Below are 26,172 nucleotides of genomic sequence, written 5' to 3'. Positions count from 1 at the left end.
TTTTTTGGCCAGTGCTGGGCCTTGGACTCAGGGCCTGAGCACTGTCCCTGGCTTCTTTTTGCTCAAGGCTAGCACTCTGCCACTTGAGCCACAGCGCCACTTCTGGCCATTTTCTGTATATGTGGTGCTGGGAAATTGAACCCAGGGCTTCATGTATAGGAGACAAGCACTCTTGCCACTAGGCCATATCCCCAAACCTGATAGGTTATGTTTTGGATCTAAAATCTGCATATGAGCTTTCATGGCCTGGCTCATTTGCTCAGTGTGATGTTTTCTAGATGCCTACATTTTCCTGAAGATGACAAAATTTCATTCCTCTAGAGGGATACATGAAATTCCATTGCATATACCTGTGTGCATATATATGAAATGTTTATAATTACTATTTCAAAAGTAATTCCACTTAACCAATCAATAGAAAAAGAAAAACTTCCAAAAGGAGCACACCACCACCCAGAAAGCCACACAAACTGCATGGGTCTTGATGGGTATTTTGACACTCATGTTGACTTCAGGTAGACCACTTCAAGACAGGAATATAACACTCTGTCTTCAATGGGTTATAATCTTACCCAAGCACAGCGTGTGAACTCCTAGAATGTGGGAGATCTTCCTAGCAATGTCTCTCTCCTCCAGAAAGTGGTCAAAGACATATTTATGGTATGTGACATAGTTCACAGAAATGAAGACTGGTTTGATGCTAGGCAGAGGAATCAGATCCAGGTTCCCCTTTATCCTTGCAAGGGTTAGCATGTGCCTGCTTCTGCCTCTCTTTCCTACCTATCTCCCCGGTGAATGATCACCATGCCTATCTCTGGTGATACTCAAAGTTCAAGGAAGGGACTCCCCAGGTGCTCTACTGTGAGGGGGGTCGGGTCTCAGCTCTGGGACATGGGAAGGAAGGCCACCTGGACACTCTAACTTATTTTCAAGGATGAGAATCAGCACACAGATCCACTCCCAATCCAGAAGTTAGAGCACACACCTTGGTGGACTGTCTTCTGTGGCTCAAGTGACAGCATGGGACACCTCTAATGAACCCCACGTCTGCAGGAAGCCTGTCCATCTCATCACAATGCTGGGAAATCCTCCGCATACAAGGGGAACGCCAGCATGAACATTGCTCACACGCTTACATATTCCTTAAGCAGAGACCTCCTCAAGCAGAGACAAACTTGCTTTATGAAACATTTCCCAGTCCCATCTCTGGTGTCCTAAGCTGAGCGTTTCCTGTGGCCTTGACAAGCAGGGCACTGGGTACAGGCAGAGAGTGGGGAAGAGCATGTAGTTGCACAAGGTCAGGTGGAAATGGCAGCCTTCAGCTTGTCCTTCTGGTGAGCAGGGCTCAAAACATGGGCTGGAGTTGGGAGCTGTAAGTTCAGACATGAGGGTTCCATGGAAAACAGGGAGCAGAGACGGTTCATGCTGGAGACTCAATGGCTTTTTCAGAATGACTTTCCTTTCTAAAAGAATAGCAGCCTTAAGAATGGCAAGGGTGGCTGCAGGGGAGCGTGCGGTGAGGACTTGGTCTTCATAGTGAGGTGATGTCATGAAGGTCAGAGAAGATGGAGGCTGACCCAGTGAAACAGATTGAGAAGTGGCAGAGGCGGCCTTCCATGTCCTTCCTGGGTTCTCTGGTGACCACAGAAGGCCATGTTGCTCTCTGGTGCTCTTTGTAGCCCTCACTTACTTTTCACCTGGCTGTCTAGACAAGATGTATGACTGCGGCTACAGGAGTCTATGGGAAGAAAAGTGTGGGATTGCTTACAGTGCTCATTGTTTCTGCATGTCCCAGCACAGGATATGATTTGATCCCTAAGTTTTATACTTCCTATTGTCTCCAAGAAGATAAAAAGTGCCCAGCTGGTGCTGAGGCAATCCATTCCTGTAGTCCAAATTAAAAAAAAAAAATGAGGTCTGGGAACATGGCCTAGTGGCAAGAGTGCTTGTCTCATATACATGAAGCCCTGGGTGCGATTCCCCAGCACCATATATATAGAAAAAGACAGAAGTGGCGCTGTGGCTTAAGTGGCAGAGTGCTAGCCTTGAGCAAAGACAAGCCAGGGACAGTGCTCAGGCCCTGAGTCCAAGGACCAGGATTGGACAAAAAAAAAATTAGAAAAACAAACCAGTTGCCAATATTTAAGTATATGCCAGCTAAATTTGCCTGACTGCATTTAGTCATCAAAGAGAGTTCAAAAACAAACATCACAAAAATTTCAGTGAGGTCACTAATAAGCTCATCTTCACTAATCAATCCCAAGAATTCCAAGTTCACCAGACATAGTTCCTCTGTGTTGGCAGAGCCCAATTTCACCAGGTAAATCATTCCATGTGGTACAGTCATGAAGAGCAGCTCCATTCTCATATTCACACGGTAGGCTTACCTAAATTAAAGCATACTATAATTTAGTGTTCCCAGCAGATGACTGTGGGTCCTGAAGCTAACCTGCTTGATGCTCCAAGAACTTGGGTGACCCCAGGTTTGTGGCTATCTTCCTCCAAAACAAGTGCCCAGCCTTGCCATAATCCTAAGGGCTCAGAGGAAAGCAAACAAGAAGGAGCTGTAATCATTAAGAGGAGAAAGGTTGTATTTACAGATGCAGAGACCGTGCAAGGAATGACTAGTCAAAGTCCACTGCAGATGACAAGCACTCTCTGTTACTTATTATCAAGATATACCATACAGAAATGGTTAATGTATAATTCTTATTTTTCAAGAGATTTGGAAACAGATTTTTTGGCAGATTACATAGAGAATGTCCCATTTTCCATAACTCCGTATCCATGACCTATCCTCCTATTCTCTACTCCACCATTCCCACACTGGAAAGGAATGAACACACAGGTCTTTGGAAACAGACACCAGTGGTATAACATTAACACCTTCACAAATATCAAAGCAACAGCATCTTAGGGAGCACCTGTAATGTTCACACAAGAAGAATTCAAGTTTATTATGTTCAAAGTCCAGGATAAAAAGCTCCAGCTCTGCTCGAAGCTGAGGAAGCAGCACACAGGCTCTTACAATCGACTTTTTAACAGCTGAACAGGTTAGTGCTTTTCATTTTCTTCCTACTATTTCTGATGGTGGTGGCCACATGGATTTTGTCATGATGGACCAGAGGGAAGAAGAAGGTTGTGATGTTGTGATGTGCCTTTCTTGGGCTCAGGGCCAGAATCATTTCCACATTCCTCTCTAAAGCAGGTTAGGGTGGCTCCTAAGAAATACTTTTCCACAGGGGCCTGGCCTTGAGCCCTCAGGGAAGGTATACACAACAGCCAACACAGCTTTTATCTAAGGCCTTTCCCCTTTCCTACTCTTAGTTATCACTGAGGCATTTACTTGGTGTCTAATCCTATTCCTGCCTGCTTCTCCATGTTTTAACCATGGCTATAAGTAACTATACCCAGAGTTACACTAGACTAGAGTCCTAAACTGAAGATTCCAAATGTCAGATTTGGCCACTTATGCCAAGACATGATGGAAGAAGATCTGAGTTGTTGAAAGGCACGGGAAATTTTAGTAATGGGCTGGCCTGCACGTGAGAGGAGGGAGAAAGCAATTCAGCCTGTCTTCCAGGCAGAGACCAGAGCTTTAGGGTTAGATGCAGGAAGCACTGAGGCAGGAATGCATGCATAAATCCCTTGTTGAGGTCAAATGTGTGGTCAGTGGTCAAGAGGATGATTAAGGATTGGACAGGTGGAACCATATCAAGATAAGGCCATTGTTTTTGAGAAACATTGATAAATTTGGATTCTTATCACAAGAGGTTTCTCCATGGATTCTGACATTCCGGAAATCCAAGGTGCTACAAAAGAGAGTTCCAGATGAAAGGACATATGTGAAAAATGCAGGCAGGGCATTTGCTGGCCCAAGTGAAAGGTCAGTGTTTTCGCACTGACCACACTTCCTAAGTTACCTGCTGTAGGAAGTCACTTTTAAATATAGAAATAAATCAAAAGGAGTTGAGATATCAATGTTAAGCAGCTTTCAAACACAATCATAGCTGAACTTTACCACTGGGCTACAGACACCTCTACCCCATCTCCACAAGAGTTTGAACTTTGTTATTCCTGCTGACTTTCTGTACAACATAAACCTTCCCACAAACTCCCTAAAGAATGAATCCATACTCAGTTGTTTATTTACAATACAGATAAACTGTTGCCAGCACTCATCAAAAGTTTCATTAATTTCCAGCTGACTTTTCTAGCTTAAAGCTTGAAGCAGGGCTACCATTTTGTATATCCAGGGAACTCATTTTCAGAACTGATTGAAATTGTTTTGCTGGACTTCAACTGCACACACACACACACACACACACACACACACACACACACACACTTTTCGCTATTCTCTCCCACGTTGACTTTAATCACAATTGACATAAATAGCGCAGAATTAGGGTCAGTGGGATGGAATTTCCTAGAATGATGCTGAGTTTCAGCAATGAGATGAGTCCTGGGAAACCCCTAGGTTATGTATGGTGGAGAACTGCTGCACTGAAAGCCACTGGAAATATGAGGTTGAAAGTGTATATAGCTTTCCTGGATATATAAGGAAATAAAAGCTTACAAGTGAAATGTTGAATCTTTTTTACTAATGCAAGATGGATGAGATGAAAGTAACATAGAGATCTGGACAGACTGATTGCTTCCTGGACGCCCTCACAGCTCCAGCCAAAAATAAAACAACTTAAAAAAGAAATGACCTCCAGGGTCTGGAGTTGCCAAGGCTGTGGGCCCAGCCAGCTGTTCGCAAGTAACCTTAAATGCACCGGTTCCTGGTTACAAAGTCTATGCTGAACTCCAGTGTTGATCTGACAGACCCTACAGGTTCATGCCTGGTGGCTATAAACCCAGTATGGATTACACTGAAATTAGGAAGACCTCTAGCTTTCCTAATGAGAAGTAGCTTGTCCCTGCCAACACAACTCGTAAGTGCCAGGCATTCTTTCTACCCTGAAGCACACTGTCTTGGGAAGCCACAAGCACTAGTTTTTGTTTTTTTTTTTTTCTGTACATCCAATTTCAAGCTCAGGTCCTTTGCTGATAGTGACAAAGCAGAGTTCAAAGCAGTAGAGGAGGGTGGATGAAATCCAGCGTAGAAGAACTGAGTCTCTAGAGAGCTGAGACCCTTCTTTGCTAAGAAGCTTGTTCTCGAGCACAGAGACGCTAATTCCGATGACATTGCCAGGCTACACACCATTTCAGAAAGAGCACTGAATGTTGGAGGCCAGGACCTGGTTCATGTTTTAATTCTGCTACCAAACTTAGGCCAAGAGCTCTTCCTCTCTAAGGTCCTCCTTAGCTCCATCATTTGAGCTGTTTCATTGTCTTCCAGTCCTGACAGAGGCTTTGTGGTCATGGTGACCTAAGGGGCCACGACAGTGAGCCCTGCCAGCCTCCATAGATCACAGTTGTGCCTGTATTCTAGAACCATAGTACACAGGTTTCTTCCACAAAGCCCACGCTGAGTCAACCTCTTATCCCCAAAGCAGCAGTCCTGAGGGACACAGCATTAAGTTGGGTACAATGGCTCACCCCTGTAATCCTAGCTACTTGGGCCACCAAGATCAGAAGCATCTGCCTGGGCAGAAAAAGAAAAGTTCCTGAGACACCATCTCAACAGAAGCCCCGGAGTGTGGTGGTGGGCATCTGTCATCTTTGCTACAGCATAAATAGGAGGATTGGGGCCGGGGCGGGGGGCGGGAGGTGGGAAAGAGTGAAGGCCTATCTAAAACATAACCAGGGGTGAAAGGGGCTGGAGGGATGATTCAAGTGGCAGAGCACCTGCTTAGCAAACAGGAGGCCCCTGAGTTCAATACCCAATGTCACAGAAAAAGAACTGTCACATTGTACTGCTCAAGTTAGAACATGCTCACAGTTAAGAGTAGGAGATTCATTAATGAAAAAAAAAAAAGAAGAAGAAGAGAAGACAAATGAGAATGGTTGAGGATTGGAAGGCTAAAGGAGGAAGATTAGCATCACCCAAAACATTAAACCAAAGAATGGTCGTCAAGGCCTGGGAGGGGTCTGCAGTCCTGGCCCCACAACGCATGAGGGCTCAGGCCAGAGCCGATCCTGGGCTGAAAGAATCAAGAATCAGTCCTCACTGCTTGTAACTGGGCCCCCAGCAGAGGCTACCAGACTCATGCTCTCAAATAAAAGGAACCCTTGGTCTTTTTGGCCACCCCCATGCCAGAACACCCTGGTCCCACTTTTACTCTAAGGACAGAGCTGGGAAACTATGTCCAGCCCCTTTGCTTCCCCTGACCTCCCAGTGTGGGGGTCTCCCTGGAGTTCACCTGTCTCAGTGTAACAGTGAGTCCTTTCTTCCCCTGACACATTCGATCCATAGCCCAAGCCACGGCTACAAGCTCTTCTCCGATAAGCTGCCCTTGCTATGCCTTTTTATGCCTTTGCTGTGACCCTGGCTTTACCACCTGCAGCCACTATCTGCACAACTTCTTTACAAACTGTCTTTACAAATCTTTACATAATATGATGGTTGAAGAAGGCATTTTTAGCCAACCTTGAGCAATCTAATCTCTCAAACTCAGCCTCAGTGTTATCTCTGACATCCCATGGAGAAAGTTGACAAACATTTCTACAAACCAAGCAGGAAGGTCTTCAAGGACACCTCCTGTTACTTTGAAGAAGTGCTCCTTTAAACAATATCAGCGGGAGACCTTGTCCTCGCCACACCCCAAGACATTTCCCACAGGACACCTCTGAGGTCATCCTACAAATATCAACTCTCGTTCCCCAGAGTTCCCAAAATGATAACAGCATGCATTATAGAAAATATCCAAAAGAAAACAACTAGATGTCTAGCCTGAGTGCGTTAAGTCAAAAAGCAAAAACAGTACAATCTGGACCATCCCTGTCAGGTCTTCAGAACCTTCAGTCACTGAAACAGCAGAACTCCAAGTTACTAACGAGCTGGTCAGAATATCTTTGCTCTTGTATTTTTGCTGTCTTCTCATTAGCTTGTTAATTATACTTGGCCACTTAACTTTAAAACAAAGTGCCTGAAGAAGTTAAATGAGCTAATTTCTGAAATAATATTATCTAGCACTTAGTGTACAAACCTCCTTACTTTTCCATCTTCCTCTTAGACAGTTGGAGTAATAAAGACAAAGACAAAAAATACAGAAACAGAGATAAAGTAAAATAAGAATATACAAGACATATTATTATTATAAGATCTTCCCTCCAAATATTAGGAAGAGCTTTAAATAACATAGATTTCCTCTTCAACTCTAAGTCTTATATTCCTTAAAGAATCATGGTCTAGGGAGTAGGAATATGGCCTAGAGGTAGAGTGCTTGCCTCGTATACATGAAGCCCTAGGTTCTATTCCTCAGCACCACATATATAGAAAAAGCCAGAGTGGTGCTGTGGCTCAAGTGGTAGACTGCTAGCCTTGAGCAAAAAGAAGCCATGGACAGTGCTCAGGCCCTGAGTTCAAGCCACAGGACTGGCAAAAAAAAAGAATCATAGACTAAGTGTTCTCCTAAGTACTATATATATATTGTTTTTCTTAAAAAAGCACACTAGTATTTTAAACTTAAAAATTTCTTTGCAATATAATATGAAATTTATGTGAACCATCTATTTTGCTATTTACTATCAAACTGAAAAAAGAAAAACATATATATTTAGAGGTTACCATAAACACAGTTCTAGAACCATTCCGGGAATAATTCCTAAACCATCCCTGTAATAATTTACAGATCTAGAACCATTCGTGTGATAATTTGCTTTTTAATCTTTCACAAATTATTCATTTCCTTGGCCTAATTTACTTCAAATTCTAAGTAAAGAGATTAATACCCTATTAATTCAAATATCTCTATTTCACAGGAAAACTTCCAAGATTTTTTAACGTAAACAAATGAGCTATTTTGCTTTATTTAAGGATTTTTGAGATTGATGCTTTATTTCCAAGTAGCCCTCAAATTATGCAATTTACACTACTCTAGGCAGATAATTACGATTGAGTCTAACCCACATGTCTCATATTAGACAGCACTAACAATGTCTCTACTAGAAATACTACAAAGAAACTTTCTGTAAGTTTGTAAACCTATGGGGTCGGAAGAGTTGACACCTAATGGAGAACTCTCATCCAGTAAGTCAGAGAGCTGACACACAGGAGAATGTTCAATTCAAGTGCTTAGAAAACATCACATATTCTCCTGAAGCCTAGGGTACAAGGCAGCTTTGATACTTCACTAGGAGAATTCAGTTCTTAGCAAAGAGTGATGGTTTAATGGTGTGAAGAGATGCAAAACATTTTGCAAAGCATAACTTTTAGCAGTGAGAGAAAGGCTAAGGGGCAAAATCTGTAAACCAGGCAGAAGTCCTCTCCCAGGAGAACCGAACAGAATGCGCTCATTTCCCCTATGGTGGAGACATGCCAACACCCACCAAGTTACCTACAGAAACGCTCATTAGTGCCTCAAGGTTGAGAGACTTACGTTGAAGGGTGGTCATAAGACCATCCTCTGTAAGAAAATCTTATTCCAGAGGAAAATCAGATGCTGAGTACAAATCACATTTTGGAGGCCAGCAGTTCCCGTGCAGTGAGCCATTCTTATCAGGAAATAGTGGGAACTCTGCTGCAATCTCAATCATTAAGAGAGAAGCCAGGGTCTGACCTTGCAAGCTGGTCTTTCAGAAAATAATATTCACAGACTTGCTGTATTAACTGTTTTATGTACATGAAATAATAGGTAGGAAATTGCCACAACTAATTAATTGCAACCGTTTAGTGACCCTTCAAAAGGTTGTATAGGAATAAATTAAATTAGGGATGAGTGCTGTACTTTGTCCTGAAAATGGCTCCTGTGAGTTCTGCGACTATGATCCAAATTCCCCTCCTACCCTCCAGCCAGAACCGGCACATCCACAGGCTCTGCTGTCATGCAACTCCTTTACTTAACCCTTAGAAGGTATCATGGACTACTTATCTGTATGGCTGCACAGACTTTGACTTGTCTCTGGACACCTCAGGTTAGCTCTACCCCATCTCTCTCCCACAGCCAGGATACCCAGCACACTACACTGCATCTGGTCCTTTGGCCTCCCTATTAGACAAGTTAACCCCAATAGTCTACCCTCAGAAGAAGATAATCAAAAGAGAAAAAGATCCTTCTACTAGAGCTATTTAGGAGGTTGAGATCTGAGGCACACCGTTCAAAGCCAATTCTGACAAACAAGTCCTCTAGACTCTTATCTCCATAGAGGTAGCAAAGCTGGAACTGGAGGCATGGCTTACATGACAAATATGCCAGCAATGAGAGGAAACCCTGAGCTAGTACACGAGATCCCAAGCTCAAACTCCAATACCAGTACATGTATACACACATACATACATGCATACATACATACACACAGCATACACATACACACAGCATATTACTTCATTTCTTCTCTCTGATCCTGGCTGGTTTTCCCATCGCAGCCTTTTGAAGGCCTTTCCTTCTAGACTCCTCTTATGCAAGACCTTCACATGCTGTGACTGAGAGTAACAGTGTCTAGAGAATTCCAGAAGCTTCTCATCTCACTGTTATTGCTCCACTGGGGAAAACCAAACATTGTCCTCTTTCCTATCTCTGGGGTGGCTCAATCAGAGCTATCAAGCTCTACATTTACCAACCTCAGACTGTGGATGGGAACAAATGAAAGTAACACATTTTGTTTTCTTGGTCTCAAAAACAGCTCACATAACAAAGAGGTGGGTGAGGGTAACTGAGCCCCCTAATAATATTAGGCGACCTGTTCAAAGAGTCATCCATGAACTGGCAAAATGTCCCCTATCTCCAACCATGTCACCTCCAGCCTCAGAGACTACAGGCATTCCAGATGGGCCTGGGAACTCCCAGGAGTATCAGTTCAGTCCCAGGTTCCACAGGGTGACTTGAATGACAACGCTAAGGAAATGGCACTCAATGTGAAGCCAGCGAGATGGTTGGGAAGCAGGTCCGTGAGGCTACGAGTGCTGAGAGACCCTCACTCTGAAGGACTAAGGGCATCAACGGGCGTTTATTTTGGGAAGAACTCAGGTAGCTGGAGGAGATAAGATAGGCAGTGAACATGGAAGCATAAGACAAAAACGCTTTTTCTGGTAATAATCTCTTAAGAGGTGGCAGGGCCTTCACTATATCCATGGCAATGTGTGCCAAGCAGAGACGATGAGATGGGAGACATTCAGAAGAACAAAAGATCACACTTTTGGAATGGAGTGTGATAAGGAAGAACTCCTGGATTGGGGGTCAGCATCATATGAAATAACTCCATTAACTTAAAGAATACATTGTATTATACTGCATCTAAACACTTTTGAGTTAAGTGTCCTCCCACTTCTACATCTGATATGTGCTCACTGGGTTTTGTTTCCTAAGGTCCAGAAATGCCCTTGGTATGTCTGACCGACTTCCAAGCACAAGCTCGAGAGCGGCTGCCTAAGGCATCATGGGATTTTATTGAAGGAGCTGCGGATGAAGGCATCACCATGCGCGACAACATGGCAGCATTTAAAAAGTTGAGTCTTCTGTATCCTTTCTATTGCCAAGCTAAGCTGCATCGTCAGTCCTTGTTTCTGTCTCCAAAGAGTACGGAATACTCTAGGCTGGGGATATGGCCTAGTGGCAAGAGTGCTTGCCTCATATACATGAGGCCCTGGGTTCAATTCCCAGCACCACATATATAGAAAATGGCCAGAAGTGGCACTGTGCCTCAAGTGGGAGAGTGCTAGCCTTGAGCAAAAAGAAGCCAGGGACAGTGCTCAGGCCCAGAGTACAAGGCCCAGGACTGGCAAAAAAAAAAAGAGTACAGAATACTCTAGATACAAGAGTGTACATTTTCCCCATTTTATTTTGGAGGGAGACCAGCGAAGGGGTAATGGACAGGGCTAATTCATCTTAGAAGGACCACAAGTGAGCCATCCTTCCTCTGCATTCCAGAAACTTTGTAACATGGGGGTAAGGGCTCCAGAAAAACCAGTGAACAGCACAGAAAAACAGTTTGGTGCATGCATATGCCCAACTCTCCTAAGCTCCTAAGCTTCTGCCTGGGAGGAAAAAAATGTAAGATAGAAGAGGACTCAGGTTTAGAGAAGATATGAAGTTATGATGTTGATAGATGATTGGCTCAAAGAAAAAAGAGTTATACTTTTTGGTTTTTTTTTTGGCCAGTCTGGGGGCTTGGACTCAGGGCCTGAGCACTGTCCCTGGCTTCTTTTTGCTCAAGGCTAGCACTCTGCCACTTGAGCCACAGCGCCACTTCTGGCTTTTTCTGTTTATGTGGTGCTGAGGATTTGAACCCAGGGCTTCATGCATGCAAGGCAAGCACTCTAGCGCTAAGCCACATACCCAGCCCAGGGTTATGCTTTTAAAGTAATGATAGAGCCAGACTCTGTTGGCTGACACTTATAACCACAGCTATGCAGAAGGCTGAGATATGAAGATCATAGTTCAAATCTAGTCCAGGCAGAAAAGTCAATGAGACTCTTATCTCCAATTAACCACCAAAAGGCCAGAAATAAAGCTGTGGTTCAGTGGTAGAGCACCAGCCTTGAGCAAAAAGAGCTAAGGGAGAGGCTAGGAATATGGCCTAGTGGTAGAGTGTTTGCCTCGCATATATAAAGCCCTGGATTTGATTCCTCAACACCACATATATGGGAAAAGCCCAAAGTGGTGCTGTGGCTCAAGTGGTAGAGTGCTAGCCTTGAGCAAGAAGTTAAGGTACAGTGCTCAGGCCCTGAGTTCAAGCTCCAGGACTGACCAAAAGAAAACCTAAGGGACAGTGCCCAGACCAGTTCAAGCCCCAAGACTGGCACATACACAAAAAGTAGGAAAAAAAAAAAAAACATAAGTCAGTCACCAAAGCTATGAACCAATTCTAACCAATTACGACAATTTTGTATGGGGCACATACTTAAGATGAGTACTTATTTTTAAATGGTGTTGTAAAAACTAAAAAGAAAAAAAAAACAGACAAAAATAGGCATGTCCTTGGTGCCTATGGCTCATGCTTATAATCCTAGGTACTTAGGTGCCTAAGATCTGGGAAGAAAGGTTCAAAGCCAGCCTGGGAAGACAAATCTTATCTCCAATGAGCTAGGGGAAACAAAATGAAGAAGCAGAGGCATGGCTTAAATGATAGGGCACCAGCTATTAACAACATCACCAAAAAAAAAAAAAAAAAAAAAAAAAAAAAAGGAGGCAGAAGGGAGAGATTGAGTGGTCCTGTACTGGCAAAAATAATTAATTAACTAGTCCTGTATTACTCAATGGCAAGTACATGTTCTGGGAATTGCACTGGTAGAGAATGCCATCGTTGGATGGACCCAAAGTATGGGCAAGCTAGGATGGCTACACATCCTAGGATCCTATGGGACCATCTTCTCCTTTGTCACCGGCTGACTGAATTGCCAGTACATGGCACCAGACTATCTATACATGAACATTAATTCAGTTCACTTCATGAACATTAATTTCAGTATCTCTACACAAAGTGTTATCAGAGCACAGCTATGCTTGGTCACTTGGTATTGTCTGTGCTGCTTTGACGCTATGTCAACAGAACTGAACCACTGTGACAAAGACTGTGGTATGATCCACGGTGCCTACCTGGTCCTTCACACACAAAGCTTACTGACTGATGAAGAAGCCAGGAGAAAATGGAAAAATGGCTCCTAAATGAACATGTCTCTGTGTGCTTTCATGTTTTCAATGCCTTATCACAGTTTTTCTTTAAAAAAAAAAAAAAAAGAACTTAGAAAAACTGCTCCCTTACCTTACTCATAAGTTAATTTATTCATTTACAAAATTACTATTTCCAGAAACTCTAAATTTATGTACAGGAGTTATAGTTTATGAAAAAAATACGCTTTTGGATTTTGAGGTTTCGTTTTCATGCGTCTTAAAATTTTACATATTTATTCTTCATGAATTTGCCTTCCTTTTTCTAAGCTAAATGAAGCAGCAACCTGCAAAAAAAAAAAAAAAAAAAAAAAAAAAGCCATGAATATGTTGTGGGATTTGTTCTCTTTGAGTGAGCTTTTCTTCCTTTCTGGGTACTTCCTACCTTTCCTTTCTAGTCCTTGTTAGGACTGCTCAGTGGAGGGTACAGGCGCCATGGCTCTAGTGAGGAAGGCAGCACTCCAGGACATCAACCCCCTTTGCCACTCAACAGGGCTGGGCCCAGGAGGATGGCCAAGGGGACACCTCCTGGGAGCACACTTTCTGCTGGGCCTGCACTACTTACTTGGGATCCGCCCAGTGAACCAACCGTGGATTCATAGGACCCAGCCACGCCCTTAAAACTCATCCCTCAAAAAACTAATCCTGGCGTAGACCTGCATCAGGAATCCGGGGTCCCCGACTCTAGACTCCATCGCCATAACGGGAAGAAAACTCTACCAACAGAGCTTCTCGTCTTGTGCAGAATCCGCCTCCGTCCCCGCTACCTGAAAGATGTGTCCCAGGTGGACACCGGGACCACCATCCAGGGGGAAGCCATCAGTGCTCCCATTTGCATCGCACCCACAGCTTTGCACTGCATTGCCTGGCCTGATGGAGAAATGAGCACAGCCAGAGGTATGACCCAACAGGCAGCCGGGAATGCCCGAGGGTGTGGGGGATCCCCCTCTGGCAGTGGCTAAAAAGCTCCAGAACATCTCACTCAAGGGCCTCAGGGAAACAATGTGATTGGAATGAAGGAAAACAGGAAAGAGAAAGCTTAAAGCATTTCTTGATTTCCTCATGTTTATGCTATGAAGGTTTGAGGTTTTTCCCCCTGGAATTACATCCCCATTCTCTAATTCCCTTGTGCTTCACTAAGGAATTGGTGAGTTGGCTTTCTTGACTGAACCTGACATCATCTGGGGAATTCAATGGTATCTGACTGGAAAGCATTTTGGTATGGGATACGAGGCTTCTAAGACAGGGTATAGAGAAGAGGACTTAAATAGCTTCTCAGGCTCACTGAACCATCTCTTGCCTCTGCCAAACAGGGAGGAAAGCTTTATCTTCATTCACACAGCAAAGTTGGCCTGAGTCCTGTCCTTTGCTTTGCAGCTGCCCAAGCAGCAGGTGTCTGCTACATCACCAGCACCTATGCCAGCTGCACCCTGGAAGACATTGTTGCTTCCGCTCCCAGTGGCCTACGGTGGTTCCAACTCCTTGTGCAGCCTGACTGGCAGCTGAACAAACAGCTGATCCAAAGGGCAGAATCTCTAGGTTTCAAAGCTCTGGTGGTCTCTGTGGATGTGCCCGTAATTGGAAAAAGGCGTGATGACCTGAGGAACCAAATCGATTTGAAGGCAAACATAAAGCTATGTAAGATTCTTCAATCACCTGATGAGGTAGGAAAAGTGGCAGACTCAATCTCAGGCACTGGAGGAGGCAAACTTCCTTCTTCCCTACCTTCCCTTCCTTCCTTGTTTCTGCTAGTATTTGCTTAGTGTCTATACTCTCCAGACACTAAGGATGTGGCAGGTCAAAAAGAAGATCTGGTTCCTGTCCCCCAAAACTCCAGGCAAGTAGAATCTAATCTTCTCACCCATGGAGCTTCTCAACCAGGGCCAGGGCCAGGTGCTGAGGAAAAGGAAAGTCTGGGTAGGAAAGGAAAGCAATCACCAGCCTTTCCTATTGATTTTACCTACATACAAAGCAATCGCTGTGAATGGCAGGCATACCTAGTTGACTCTCAGGAGGATGCACGCTCACAGCCCACGGTGGCAAGTCAATCTAGTCAGCCAGTTCCCACTCTGCATTCCTGAAAACTGAGCATCAACATTGATGTGCCTTTTGAACTCATCCCTTGAAACACGAAAGAGCCACAGCACATCTCTTTGGGATCTCTGAACTAAGTAACTACTCCTTTAAAATGCCTCCATTGAAAGGAGTAGAGTGCCCCAGAGAGAGAACACCATAATAAAGCTGAGACCTGTTAGCTACAGTAGAGATAGTAGTGACAATCTTTTCAGCCGATGGGCAACTGTGGAGTCTGATGACAAGATATGCAACAGTTCTTAACCACAAATTGGTCTTGAGGTGCTCTGAAATGGTTCTTCCCACTTCCAGATGCACAGTGATTTTAAGGCTATTCTGGGTACTTTGTGAGCCAATGGTATATATTCGATAATACGTGGTTTACAATTCTTGGAGTATTTTATAGGTCTAACTAGCCTGTGTATATCTCAACCACACTACGTCAGTAAACAGTCCATAAACAGATGTACACAATCAAACTGACCAACTGATGGTATATGTAGAAGCAAGATCTCAAAGTATAACTCCTTTGAACATTTTCTTTTTTTTTTTTTTTTTGGCCAGTCCTGGGGCTTAGACTCAGGGCCTGAGCACTGTCCCTGGCTTCTTTTTGCTCAAGGCTAGCACTCTGCCACTTGAGCCACAGCGCCACTTCTGGCCATTTTCTGTATATGTGGTGCTGGGGAATTGAACCCAGGGCCTCATGTATATGAGGCAAGCACTCTTGCCACTAGGCCATATCCCCAGCCCTCCTTTGAACATTTAAGAGGCAATGCAGTTAAACAAAATGAACAACAGGAAGTTGAAAGATAGGATTTAACTGAGGGAGTGGGGACTAAAAGGGGAGAGGCAGATAAATAAAAAGAGGGGGTAGACAAATGTGATCATAATATTCAATGTACATATGCATTTCTATGTACATTATGACATGATGGTGAAAGCACTATACACATAAATTCATACATTAAGCTGAAACCCTTTGTACAACTACTTAAATAAAACAAAAAAAAATGTGTGCTTAAAAAAAAACTTTTCAATGAGCCAGGGGCTGGTGGCTCACACCTGTAATCCTAGCTACTCAAGAGATTGAGATCTGAGGACTGCAGTTAGATGCTAGCCCCAGGCAGAAAAGTGCCTGTGAAATTCTTACCTCCTGTTAGCCACTCAAAAACAGGAAGTGAAGCTGGGGCTCAAATTGGTAAAGTGCTAGCCTTGAGCAAAAATGCTCAAGGACAAAGCCAAGGCTCTGAGTTCAGGCCCCACAACTGACAAAAACAAAAACAAACACACAAACAAAACCTATACTTTTATATAGGTTTGGCCTCTGCTTTTGTTTATTCATCACACGTACTAAACTTCAAATTCTTTTAAGATATTGATTCTCTTGTATCTGTCATTGTGTCTTTAGATTTTGGCATAATTATGGAGCAAAGAGGTGGTTGTAAACAAATGGTAATGAAAGTAGAAAGTCCTTTATTCAGATTTTTTTCAGGGGGACTAGGAATATGGCCTAGTGGCAAGAGTGCTTCCCTCACATACATGAAACCCTGGGTTCAATTCCCCAGCACCACATATATAGAAAATAGCCAGAGGGCTGGGAATATGGCCTAGTGGCAAGAGTGCTTGCCTCCTACACATGAAGCTCTTGGTTCGATTCCCCAGCACAACACTTATGGAAAACGGCCAGAAGGGGCGCTGTGGCTCAGGTGGTGTTGTGCCAAGTCGCAAGACCACCCCCAAGAAGACCACCGAGATTCAGACACTCCAAAATGCAAAAGCAAGGCAAGGCTTTATTTAACGAGCTGCCAACTCGGGCCTCGTCCTACCCACCGACACAGCGGAGGTTAGGAGGAAGCCCCGAGCTGTGATTACACAGGGCTTATAAAGGCAAAGAACAAGGTTACAACAATCAGCTGTGCAAGCAAGATTAGAACACAGGTACAAATCTGATTGGCTCAGGGTTCGATTCTAAAATGGGGTTCACGTGGTGGGGCCTGACTTCAAAGTCTGGCACCTCAGTGGCAGAGTGCTAGCCTTGAGCTGGAAGAAGCCAGGGACAGTGCTCATGCCCTGAGTCCAAGGCCCAGGACTGGCAAAAAAAAAAAAAAAAAAAAAGAAAGAAAGAAAGAAAGAAAGAAAGAAAGAAAGAAAGAAAGAAAGAAAGAAAGAAAGAAAATAGCCAGAAGTGGCGCTGTGGCTCAAGTGGTAGAGTGCTAGCCTTGAGCAAAGAGAAGCCAGGGACAGTGCTCAGGCCCTGAGTCCAAGGCCCAGGACTGGCAAAAAAAACAAAAAAAAACAGATTTTTTTTTAGGAAGCAGTGTTAGATTTTGTTTCACTCCTATACCACCAGAGCCTCAATTCCAATTCTGGCATTTTGCTGCTTAATTGATGAAAATAGTATTTTAGATTCATCTGCTTGGCTGGTTTTGAGTCAGGATCCTCAGTTCTCAGCCTCTTGAGTAGATAGGATTACATGAGCCACCAGTTCCTGACTAGTTCTCTCTTCGTTTTAAGCTAGTAACTGCTCTGAATGTGTGTCATTTTTGCAACAAGCCAAGTAGTCTTGTATGAGTTCAAGACTATGAGTTACCTTCTTATTTCCCACAGGCCAAGGCTGTGCCTTCCTCTCTGCTGGCTGCCATGAATGCATTCTTCTGCTGGGATCACATCCCTTGGCTTCAGAGCCTGACTCGATTGCCCATCATCCTTAAAGGGATCCTGACAAGAGAGGATGCAGAGTTAGCAGTGAAGCACAATGTTCAAGGCATCCTTGTTTCCAACCACGGAGGGAGGCAGCTTGATGAAGTTCCTGCTTCAGTAAGTGGCATACCTCTGAAGGTGGTGTTGGGAGCGTGGTGTGAGTCCACACCCGAGTACTCTGTCCAATCCAGTCATAGAGGATAGTGCAGTGCACAGCAAGCTATTTGTGAAAATTTTCTGTGTATCATCCCCTCAGTCTGAGAAAGGGCCAAAAAGGGGGAGGCTGCAGTTCAGGCTCAAGCCAAGTAAACTGTCCATATTCACAACAGACAATAAGAGGTCAAGGTAGAACAGAAGAGGTGTAAAAAGGCACGGAGGTCCCTACCTCAAGAAGAGCTCCAGTCATCTTAACCTCATGTGACCTTCTGACACAGCCAAGAAAAAGCAGTGCCTCACTACTGCTAATACATACCAGTCAAGATGGAGCCAAAGAGCCGCTAATGAACTGTAACAGCTAACATGTACTTTTCTTCCCTAACTCATATATTTATGTTCACTGCAGATAAATGATCAGATACACACATGCAAAAACATAAAAGAAAATCATTCTCTAATTTCATCACTAGCACGAATGTGGTTAATACAAACATAATATTTTCCTGCTTAAAAACTATGGGTCATGTCTTAGAATTTACTTCTTTTTCATTTATAAATGCATTAGGAACATTTTTTTTTGTTTCAACGTGTGCTTCTTTTAGTTTTAATGATGTGTCTTATGAAAGGACAATTTATATAATCAACTTCCTGTGGTTAAATAGCTGTATTCCTTTCAGTACTTCACTATATTATGTTTCTTTCCCTCCTTCCTCCCCTCCACCATCTCTCTTCAAAATATTGCTCTGTCAGCCAGAATGGCCTTAAATTTTCAATTCTTCTTCTTTTTCCTTCTGGGATTACAGATAGATGTCACTACGTCTGCTTTCCATCTTTCACTATTTTCAACAGTATTTAAGTAACCATTCTTATAAAGTTAAAAATCCTTAGAGCCGGGCTGGGGATATGGCCTAGTGGCAAGAGTGGTTGCCTCTAATACATGAAGCCCTGGGTTCGATTCCCCAGCACCACATATACAGAAAACTGCAAGAAGTGGTGCTATGGCTCAAGTGGCAGAGTGCTACCCTTGAGCAAAAATAAGCCAGGTACAGTGCTCAGGCTCTGAGTCCAAGGCCCAGGACTGACAAAAAAAAAAAAAAAAAAATTCCTTAGAGCCTCCCCAATCACTTCTTAAAGACAACTCCAAAGAGGTTGAAACGCTCTAGTAGGCCTCTGGTACATCCCCTGACTTGTGAGGCTGAGTAGTGTCTACTACTCACCTCCTCCTCTTCATTTGCTAGTGAAGAAAAGATACAACGAACAGCAAGCCACGTGGAGAGCAATGGACATACTTAACATATCTCTCTGGTAAGGGTTTGTTTGAAGAGAATGGGCAGGCTGCATACTTCCCATCCCAACATGTGCACCAGGACTGGAGGTGAGGGAAAGCAGGTCTTCAACATGCACACTGAGCTCTCCCACCCACTTCCTGAAAGATCCTCATAGCTTCATCTCCCATACACCCAGGAATGAGTAGAACAGAGAAGACCAAGGAGCTCAGCCAGCTGCAAGAGGTCCGATGCTCTCACGTGATAGGAGCCGAAAGTGAACAGGAGCCCACCACTACCATCAAGTAGCAGTCACAGGAGGAGACAGGCTTTTGGAAAAAAAACCGAGATCAAGACCATATAGCAAGTGTCAAGCTGTCATTTATCAATTCAGCAGCCTGCTTCCTTAAGATGATTGAGTAATGTGTGGAAAAAGAGGTGGGCTAATTCTCCCAATGAGAAAGGAGAATTTCTCCTACTACATTTGCTGAGCAGAACAAGCAGTAGGTTCCTCTCCCAGGAGCTAAGTCATCTGAGAGTGTATAAATAAGGATTAGTCCAAAGCTAGTGAGGTAACATGGAAAAGCCAGGAGCCAATGGCTCACAACTGTAATCTTAGCTGCTCAGGAAGCAGCAATCTGAGGATTAAGGTTCAAAACTGGCCCAGGCAGAAAAGTCCATGAGAATTAACTCCAATTAACTACCAAAAAATCCAGAAGTAGAACAATGGCTCAAGTGGAAGAGTCATTCATCCTTGAATGAAAATGCTAAGTTCAAGCCCTAGTACTGGCATGCATACATGGGCACTCGCAGACAAGTACATACACACACCTAGAAAGAAAGGAAGAAGGACCCAAGGGCCCAAGGTTAACTGTTCTCCTTTGCCTTCCTCAGAGCATACCAGAACACTGAGGCAGTACAGAATTCCCTCCTGAGCCTCCTCTCCAAGACCCTTGAGAGGCCTAGTATCTCCTGACAGACTTGAAAGTATCGGGAGCCTGGCACTGAAGCAGATACCTTGGAGGAATCAAGGTCTCTTGGCCTCAGATCCAAGCCAAAATTATCAACTACTTTGATTTGTCCTTTAAAGGCCTAAACTCCACTTGCACAATGCTGTTGCCACATTCCTATTTCCATTTCTCAGGGTCTAACTGATGACACAAACTGAGGTAAGGAATGACTGTGTGGCCTAATTGCCCAAGACAGGCTGTAGTCCAACAGCCCTGGCTGCCATACTTATTTTGCTAAAAGAAAAGAAAAAAAGGGGGGGGGGGGTGGTCCTTAAGTGCCCAAGCAGGGAGAAGATTTCTAGCTATGCCACCCTAGAAACAGAAACAGTAGAAGAAAATTAAAAGCCAACATGTTCTTTCCCATTAAAATGACCATTATAAATAGAAAATATTTCCATCAGGGTAGCAGAGAAATCAAGCATTTTTTAAAGAAATTTAAAAAGTTTAAAAAGTCAACAATGAGATTAACAAGTCATGTCTGTAATCCTCGCTGCAGGAAGCTGAGATCTGAGCATCATAGTTTGAGGCCAGCTTGGTCAGGAAAATTGCCTGAGACCCCTTATCTCTAATCAACCAGCAGAAAGCCAGAAATGTATCTGTGACTTAAGTGGCAGAGCACTAGCCTTGAATGAAGAAGGTAAGGGATGGTGTCCAGGCCCTGAGTTTAAGCCCTAGTCCGGCACATACACACAAAAATAAAAGTCAGCAAGGAGCTTGTTGGAGTTAGTGAAGCAGAAAATGGCAGGAGGTTGAGTCCAGAGACTCCTGGGCCTCAGGAGGGAGGCCTCCGCAGGAGGAGCTGCAGCAGCCTCAGACATGGCCGAAGCTTGCACTTCCTCCTCCCATCCTCTTAGGCCCACGTACCACTGCCCATCACCACAGAGGCAACACCAGCCTCTGGCAGGTGTACACCTGTCTCTTTTTCAGATTGATGCCCTGGCAGAAGTGGTGGCTGCTGTTCAAGGGAGAATGGAAGTGTACCTGGATGGTGGGGTTCGAACTGGCAACGATGTGTTGAAAGCCCTGGCCCTTGGAGCTAAATGCATATTTCTTGGGAGACCAATCCTGTGGGGTCTTACCTGCAAGGTGAGAGTGGCAAAGTAGGAATAGATGGGAAGATCTTGAGCTTCTCGTTTGCTCCAGGCTTTTCTGTGGGTGGTTCATCCTCCAACTTAGCCATTTTTTCAAGGTACCTGAAGGATAGTTACTCCTCACATCTTCAGGCTGTCTCTGGACCTACAAATATTCAACAGCTTTCATCCTTACCTTTCCTTTGCTTTCCTTTCTTCAAAACATAATTGATTTTTACAGCTCCTCTATGTTCCCTGTCACAGCTCTCTCTCTCTATTTTTTTTAATATTTGACAAATAATCAGAATGTGCCTTTAAGGCTTTTGTTTGTTTCTCCTTCCCTTATACTTTTCTGTCTTGAGATCAGGGTGAAAAGGGTGTTGAGGAAGTCTTGAACATTTTAAAAGAGGAGTTCCGCACTTCTATGACCCTTACAGGTAAGGTCTTCATTTTTTCCTGACTTAGAGCTTCAAGGGGAGGGGGGTTCCTATGCAGAGACAGCCCTTCTTCCATCCAGCTAACCTTTCCCTGGCCTGGGAGCCATCCCCAAACAGGAAAGAAAGGTCCCAGCCAAACAGCAGGCACTATTCTCTGCCAACGTAAACTCAAAACTTGCTTCAAAAATCACTGCCATTTCTTGGAAAAATCAACCCTGGCTCTGAGTTCCTATTTCTGCTAAGTGTCACCCTTCCTGCCAGGTTTCAATTCCAGCTCAGGTTTCTCTTTTAGGAAAAGACTCTTAGCTAGTACTTTGGTGAATACATTTTATTAATTTTACATTACTAGAGATGAAGGTCCCTACATCATAGATATGGAAAGAATTTCCAGTTCAATATCACACAGCTTGTTTTTATGTTTTGTCCTTCTGATCATCAAGGACTCCACACAGCCTTTTGGAATCTACCATTTCCAGCCCCGTATTCTACTTCTTGCTCATTTCTTGTCTAGTGTGACTCTCTTCAATCCCTGTGTAGGACATCAGCTACAGGCTTGGTTTTGCATCTTACTTAAGATCTCCTGGCAAAGAAGATCATTTCCTCCGTCAGAACTTCCCCTTAGAAGGCAGTGTTGGATGGAGTGTTCACTGTGTCTCCTACACTACCCTTTCTATGGCCCATTCCTTGTCAGAATGGAGCTAAAGGTCAAAGATCACTATAGCCCATCAGAGTTGGTTGTTAAAACTGATAGGAGTTTTTACATTTTTACTCTGACATTTTGACATAGCTGGGTTAAAACACAACATAGGCATAGGATCATAAAATAATCCCCAATAAATCAGGACAAAATTATTCATCCTGTATGTATGCTTTATCAGATGAGCACTAAGATCAAAAGCTTGTTTTTAAACCGCATCATCTCAGGCCCAGGAATGAGAAAAGCGAGGTTTGTAACTCAGTGGCTATTTTAGGCTGCCGATCCATTGCCGAGATCAACCGGGACCTGATTCAGCTCTCCAGGTTGTAAGAACCCCACAACATGATATGCAATGCTGGTCTGCCTGAACCTTGGCCTGGCCTGGAGCGCCTGCCCTAACCATCAACTCCCCACCCCCTGTGCTTGTTGCCCTCCAAATGCCTCACCGTCCTCAATGTACCCCTCCCTTCTTGGCCTTGCTTCCTTTTATATGATTTGTCTTGCCTAAAACTCTACTTCAAAATAAAGATCACAAGAGGGTAGATGGGAAATGCCTGATAGTATTTTTTTTTCTTTTGCAAATCCTGTATTTCTTTGTGTAAGAACTAATGGTGAGACTTCGCTCTGAAGAGAAAAGCCAGACATATATTTTCCAATAAAAATCTTAGTCTTATAGACAATAGACAAACAGAGTAATTCAGAACATGGTCTTTCGAGGCATACAGATGGGTGTGACTGTTTGGGCTGTAGTTGATATGCTGTATGATATGCTGTGCTTGGCCCACCTTTTTTGTTGTTGTTGTTTAAAATCCCTTTGCATTTCTGGGTTTTGTTTTTGTTTTTGTTTTTCATTGTTTATGCTTTAGCTGGTCATGGGGCTTGAACTCAGTCCTGAGCACTGTCTGTGAGCTTTTACACTCAAGTCTAGCACTCTACCACTTTGAACCACACTTTCCTGCCTGGGCTACCTTTAAACTGTGATCCACTTCCAATTTTTTCTGAGTAATTTATTGGGGATAAGAGTCTCATGAACTTTTCTGCCTGAGCTGGCTCTGAACCACAATCCTCAGATCTCAGCCTCCTGAGTAGCTAGAATTACTGGCATGAGCCACCAGTGCATGGCAAAAGAGGGTACTTTTTCTCAAATGGCCATTAAGTACATACGGAAATGTTCAACATCACTCTTCATCAGGGAAATGTAACACAAACCCACAGTAAGATATCATCTCATCCCACTCACAATAGGTATCATCAAAATAGACAAAAAATAATAAATACTGGTGAGGATGCTGAGAAAGTAGAATTTGCCTCTATCACTGATGAGAATGTAAATTAGTACAGCCATTGTAAGACATGGTAGAGAAGTTCCTCACCAAAACACAAATAAAACCAAAACTGGGAATAGAACTAGAAATCTAATAGTCCCAATGATGGATATCTATCTCCAAAGGAACTGCAACCAGTATTCTGAAGGCATCTGTACTTGCTTACTTGTTGTAGCACTTTTCACAGAATCAATCTAGATGTCCATAGATGCATAAATGGATAAAGGAAATGTGACATATTACACAAAATGAATGAAGTCTATCATTTGGACCAACATGGATGGCAGTGGAGAACACATGGTGATGTGAAATGTCAATCACAGAAAGACAAGTATCACAAGATATCCATCAAAGAAGGAGAGAAGATCATGGAAAAGTAAAAGAGCATGGCTAAATGTTCTTAACACAAAAGTGATTAATACTTGGAACTGATAGCTATACTTGTTGACAGATAATACTTGGAAGTGAGATACACCAGTTACCTGATCCGATTATTGTATATGAGATACATCAGTAAAGATTACACTGTACAATTGCAATATGTCAGTTAAAATGTAATTTCAAAAGGAATACAGGGGCTGGGAATATGGCCTAGTGGCAAGAGTGCTTGCCTCATATACCTGAAGTCCTGGGTTCAATTCCCCAGCACCACATATATAGAAAATGGCCAGAAGTGGCGCTATGGCCCAAGTGGCAGAGTGCTAGCCTTGAGCAAAAAGAAGCCAGGGACAGTGATCAGGCCCCTGGGTTCAAGGCCTAGGACTGGCAAAAAAAAAAAAAAAAAGAAAGAAACAAAGAATGTGGGACAAGGGTTACCTTGATATAGCTTAATTCTGCCTGATGAAAAGGACTTTGGGATTTTGTTTTCACTATGACTCACAAAGCCAAGGCCGGTGACACAAAAGGAGTAAATGGGGCCTGGGAATATGGCCTAGTGGCAAGATTGCTTGCCTCATATACATGAAGCCTTGGGTTCGATTCCACAGCACCACATAAACAGAAAGAGCCAGAATTGGGGCTGTGGCTCAAGTGGTAGAGTGCTAGCCTTGAGAGAAAAAAAAAGCCAGAGATAGTGCTCAGGCCCTGAGTTCAAAGCCCTAGGACTGGCACAAAAAAAAAGGAGCAAATGAAAATCTAAAGTATTTGTGGTCATCACCTCAGATGCTACACCATCCTATCATCTGTTGCCCAGTGCCTATTCTTTGCAGCACAATGATCTCCAAAAATGTAGGGAAAAAGAAAATTTAATGACAAGATATTCAGAAACACTAGAAAACATATTGAATTTGACCAGTAAAGGAGAAAGAAGATATCTTAATTTGATCATACTACTTTTACCAGGTAGATCAAACTTCCTCAGTTTAAATGCATAGAGTTAAACTAATTGCATGGATTAAAGCAGGAGAAATATCATCACCCAGAATTCCCCAAAACCAGACGTAAATCTCTGACAGTAGGCAGAGATAACCATAGTCCCTCTTACATCCTATAGCAGATGGCCCTTTCCCACACCCACACACTCTTCTGCATCACACAGAGTGAAGCTTAATTCGCTCTGTAAACCTTTACTCTGGTTTCATTTCCACATCACAGAAGTCTAGGTCAGATACCAGTTGTTTCAGTATCCTTCCATTTGTAAGTCTTTCATTTTCATTTTAAGTACATTTCATTGTAAGTCTTTCCTTTCATTTTTTTCTCATATCTGAAACAAGGCGACAACATCTCAGTATCAAACTGTCCTTGGTAGTGAAAATAAGGAAACCATCTTCTAGATAAGACTTGAAACAAAACAACAAACAAAACCAACCACGTTAATACCTCCCGACACCTCCTCTCTCTCCCTCTCTCAGAAACACACACACACAAACACACAGACACACACCACAACCATTACATTGTTTCACATTCTCACACTGACCAGTGAATATGGAATGATATCCACTCCATGTTTTCTTGTGGTAACTAAGTATAAGGACTCCAAAGCAGGAATGATGGCAAGATAATCTCTTCAGACTACAACCTATCCAGCTGGAGAGTTGGTTGGGTAATTTCAGATTGTTTTTTATTTCTAAGAGTGAAACAAATCATAATAGCAGATGCTATCAATGCAATTTGGTATACAGATAGTAATGCCATGTTACATTACAAGGAAATAACATGTAAATTATCCTTATATACATCTATCTGAGTAATTAGTGTGCTCTTTTTAGGTCCTGGATCTAGAAAAACTTTCTAATACTTTTATTACCTTAAATCAGTTGTGCAGGGAGGTTTTGAGATATCCAGACCAAGAAAATTCACCTGTCATCCTAGCTAGAGAGGCTGAGCCATCCCAAGTAAATAGAACTGAGAATAACAGGAGTGGAAAGCTGCTTGACCCAGAGCTGCTTGACCTTTGCAAAAGAAAGGAATGAGGAAGAGCAAGAATTGAATGAAGAGAGAGTATTTTGCTTGTCTAAATGATGGATTGCCTTGTTTACTGGAATTGTAATTGCTGTTTGTAACTCACCACCTATTCTGCTTCTGTATGTCTGCTTGCTTGCTTACACAGAACTTGCCTGACCACCTGTGTGTGGTACATGTGGCTTTTGCCTTTAAAAACTCAGCCCTGCCGAATCTTGGGGCTGCACTTAGCTTCCCTGGTGGAGTGCAGACACTTTGCAGTTAATAGAATCCTAGTCCCATTAACTGAGTCTCCTTTGAATTCGGTATAGAACAATTTT

The 26,172-nt window shown here is 43.3% G+C and overlaps 1 protein-coding gene across 2 annotated transcripts; it reads left to right on the top strand.

Annotated features, from left to right (window-relative positions):
• Positions 1-10,385: 10,385 nt before the first annotated feature.
• Positions 10,386-22,676, top strand: LOC125345255 (2-Hydroxyacid oxidase 2-like). 2 transcript variants are annotated; one of them, XM_048337464.1, is made up of 7 exons: positions 10,386-10,554; positions 13,462-13,613; positions 14,094-14,380; positions 17,397-17,606; positions 20,848-21,006; positions 21,358-21,427; positions 22,399-22,676. In XM_048337464.1, exons 1-7 carry the CDS (start codon positions 10,424-10,426, stop codon positions 22,452-22,454), a joined length of 1,065 nt encoding a protein of 354 aa, XP_048193421.1. In that variant the 5' UTR covers positions 10,386-10,423; the 3' UTR covers positions 22,455-22,676. The 2 variants fall into 2 exon arrangements, with proteins under 2 accessions (XP_048193421.1, XP_048193425.1); XM_048337468.1 differs by lacking the exon at positions 20,848-21,006.
• The last annotated feature ends 3,496 nt before the right edge of the window (positions 22,677-26,172 follow it).

The sequence above is a fragment of the Perognathus longimembris genome, unplaced genomic scaffold (assembly GCF_023159225.1).
Source record: "Perognathus longimembris pacificus isolate PPM17 unplaced genomic scaffold, ASM2315922v1 HiC_scaffold_5440, whole genome shotgun sequence".
Classification (NCBI taxonomy): Eukaryota; Metazoa; Chordata; class Mammalia; order Rodentia; family Heteromyidae; genus Perognathus; species Perognathus longimembris.
This window is presented reverse-complemented; position numbering and strand designations above follow the sequence as displayed.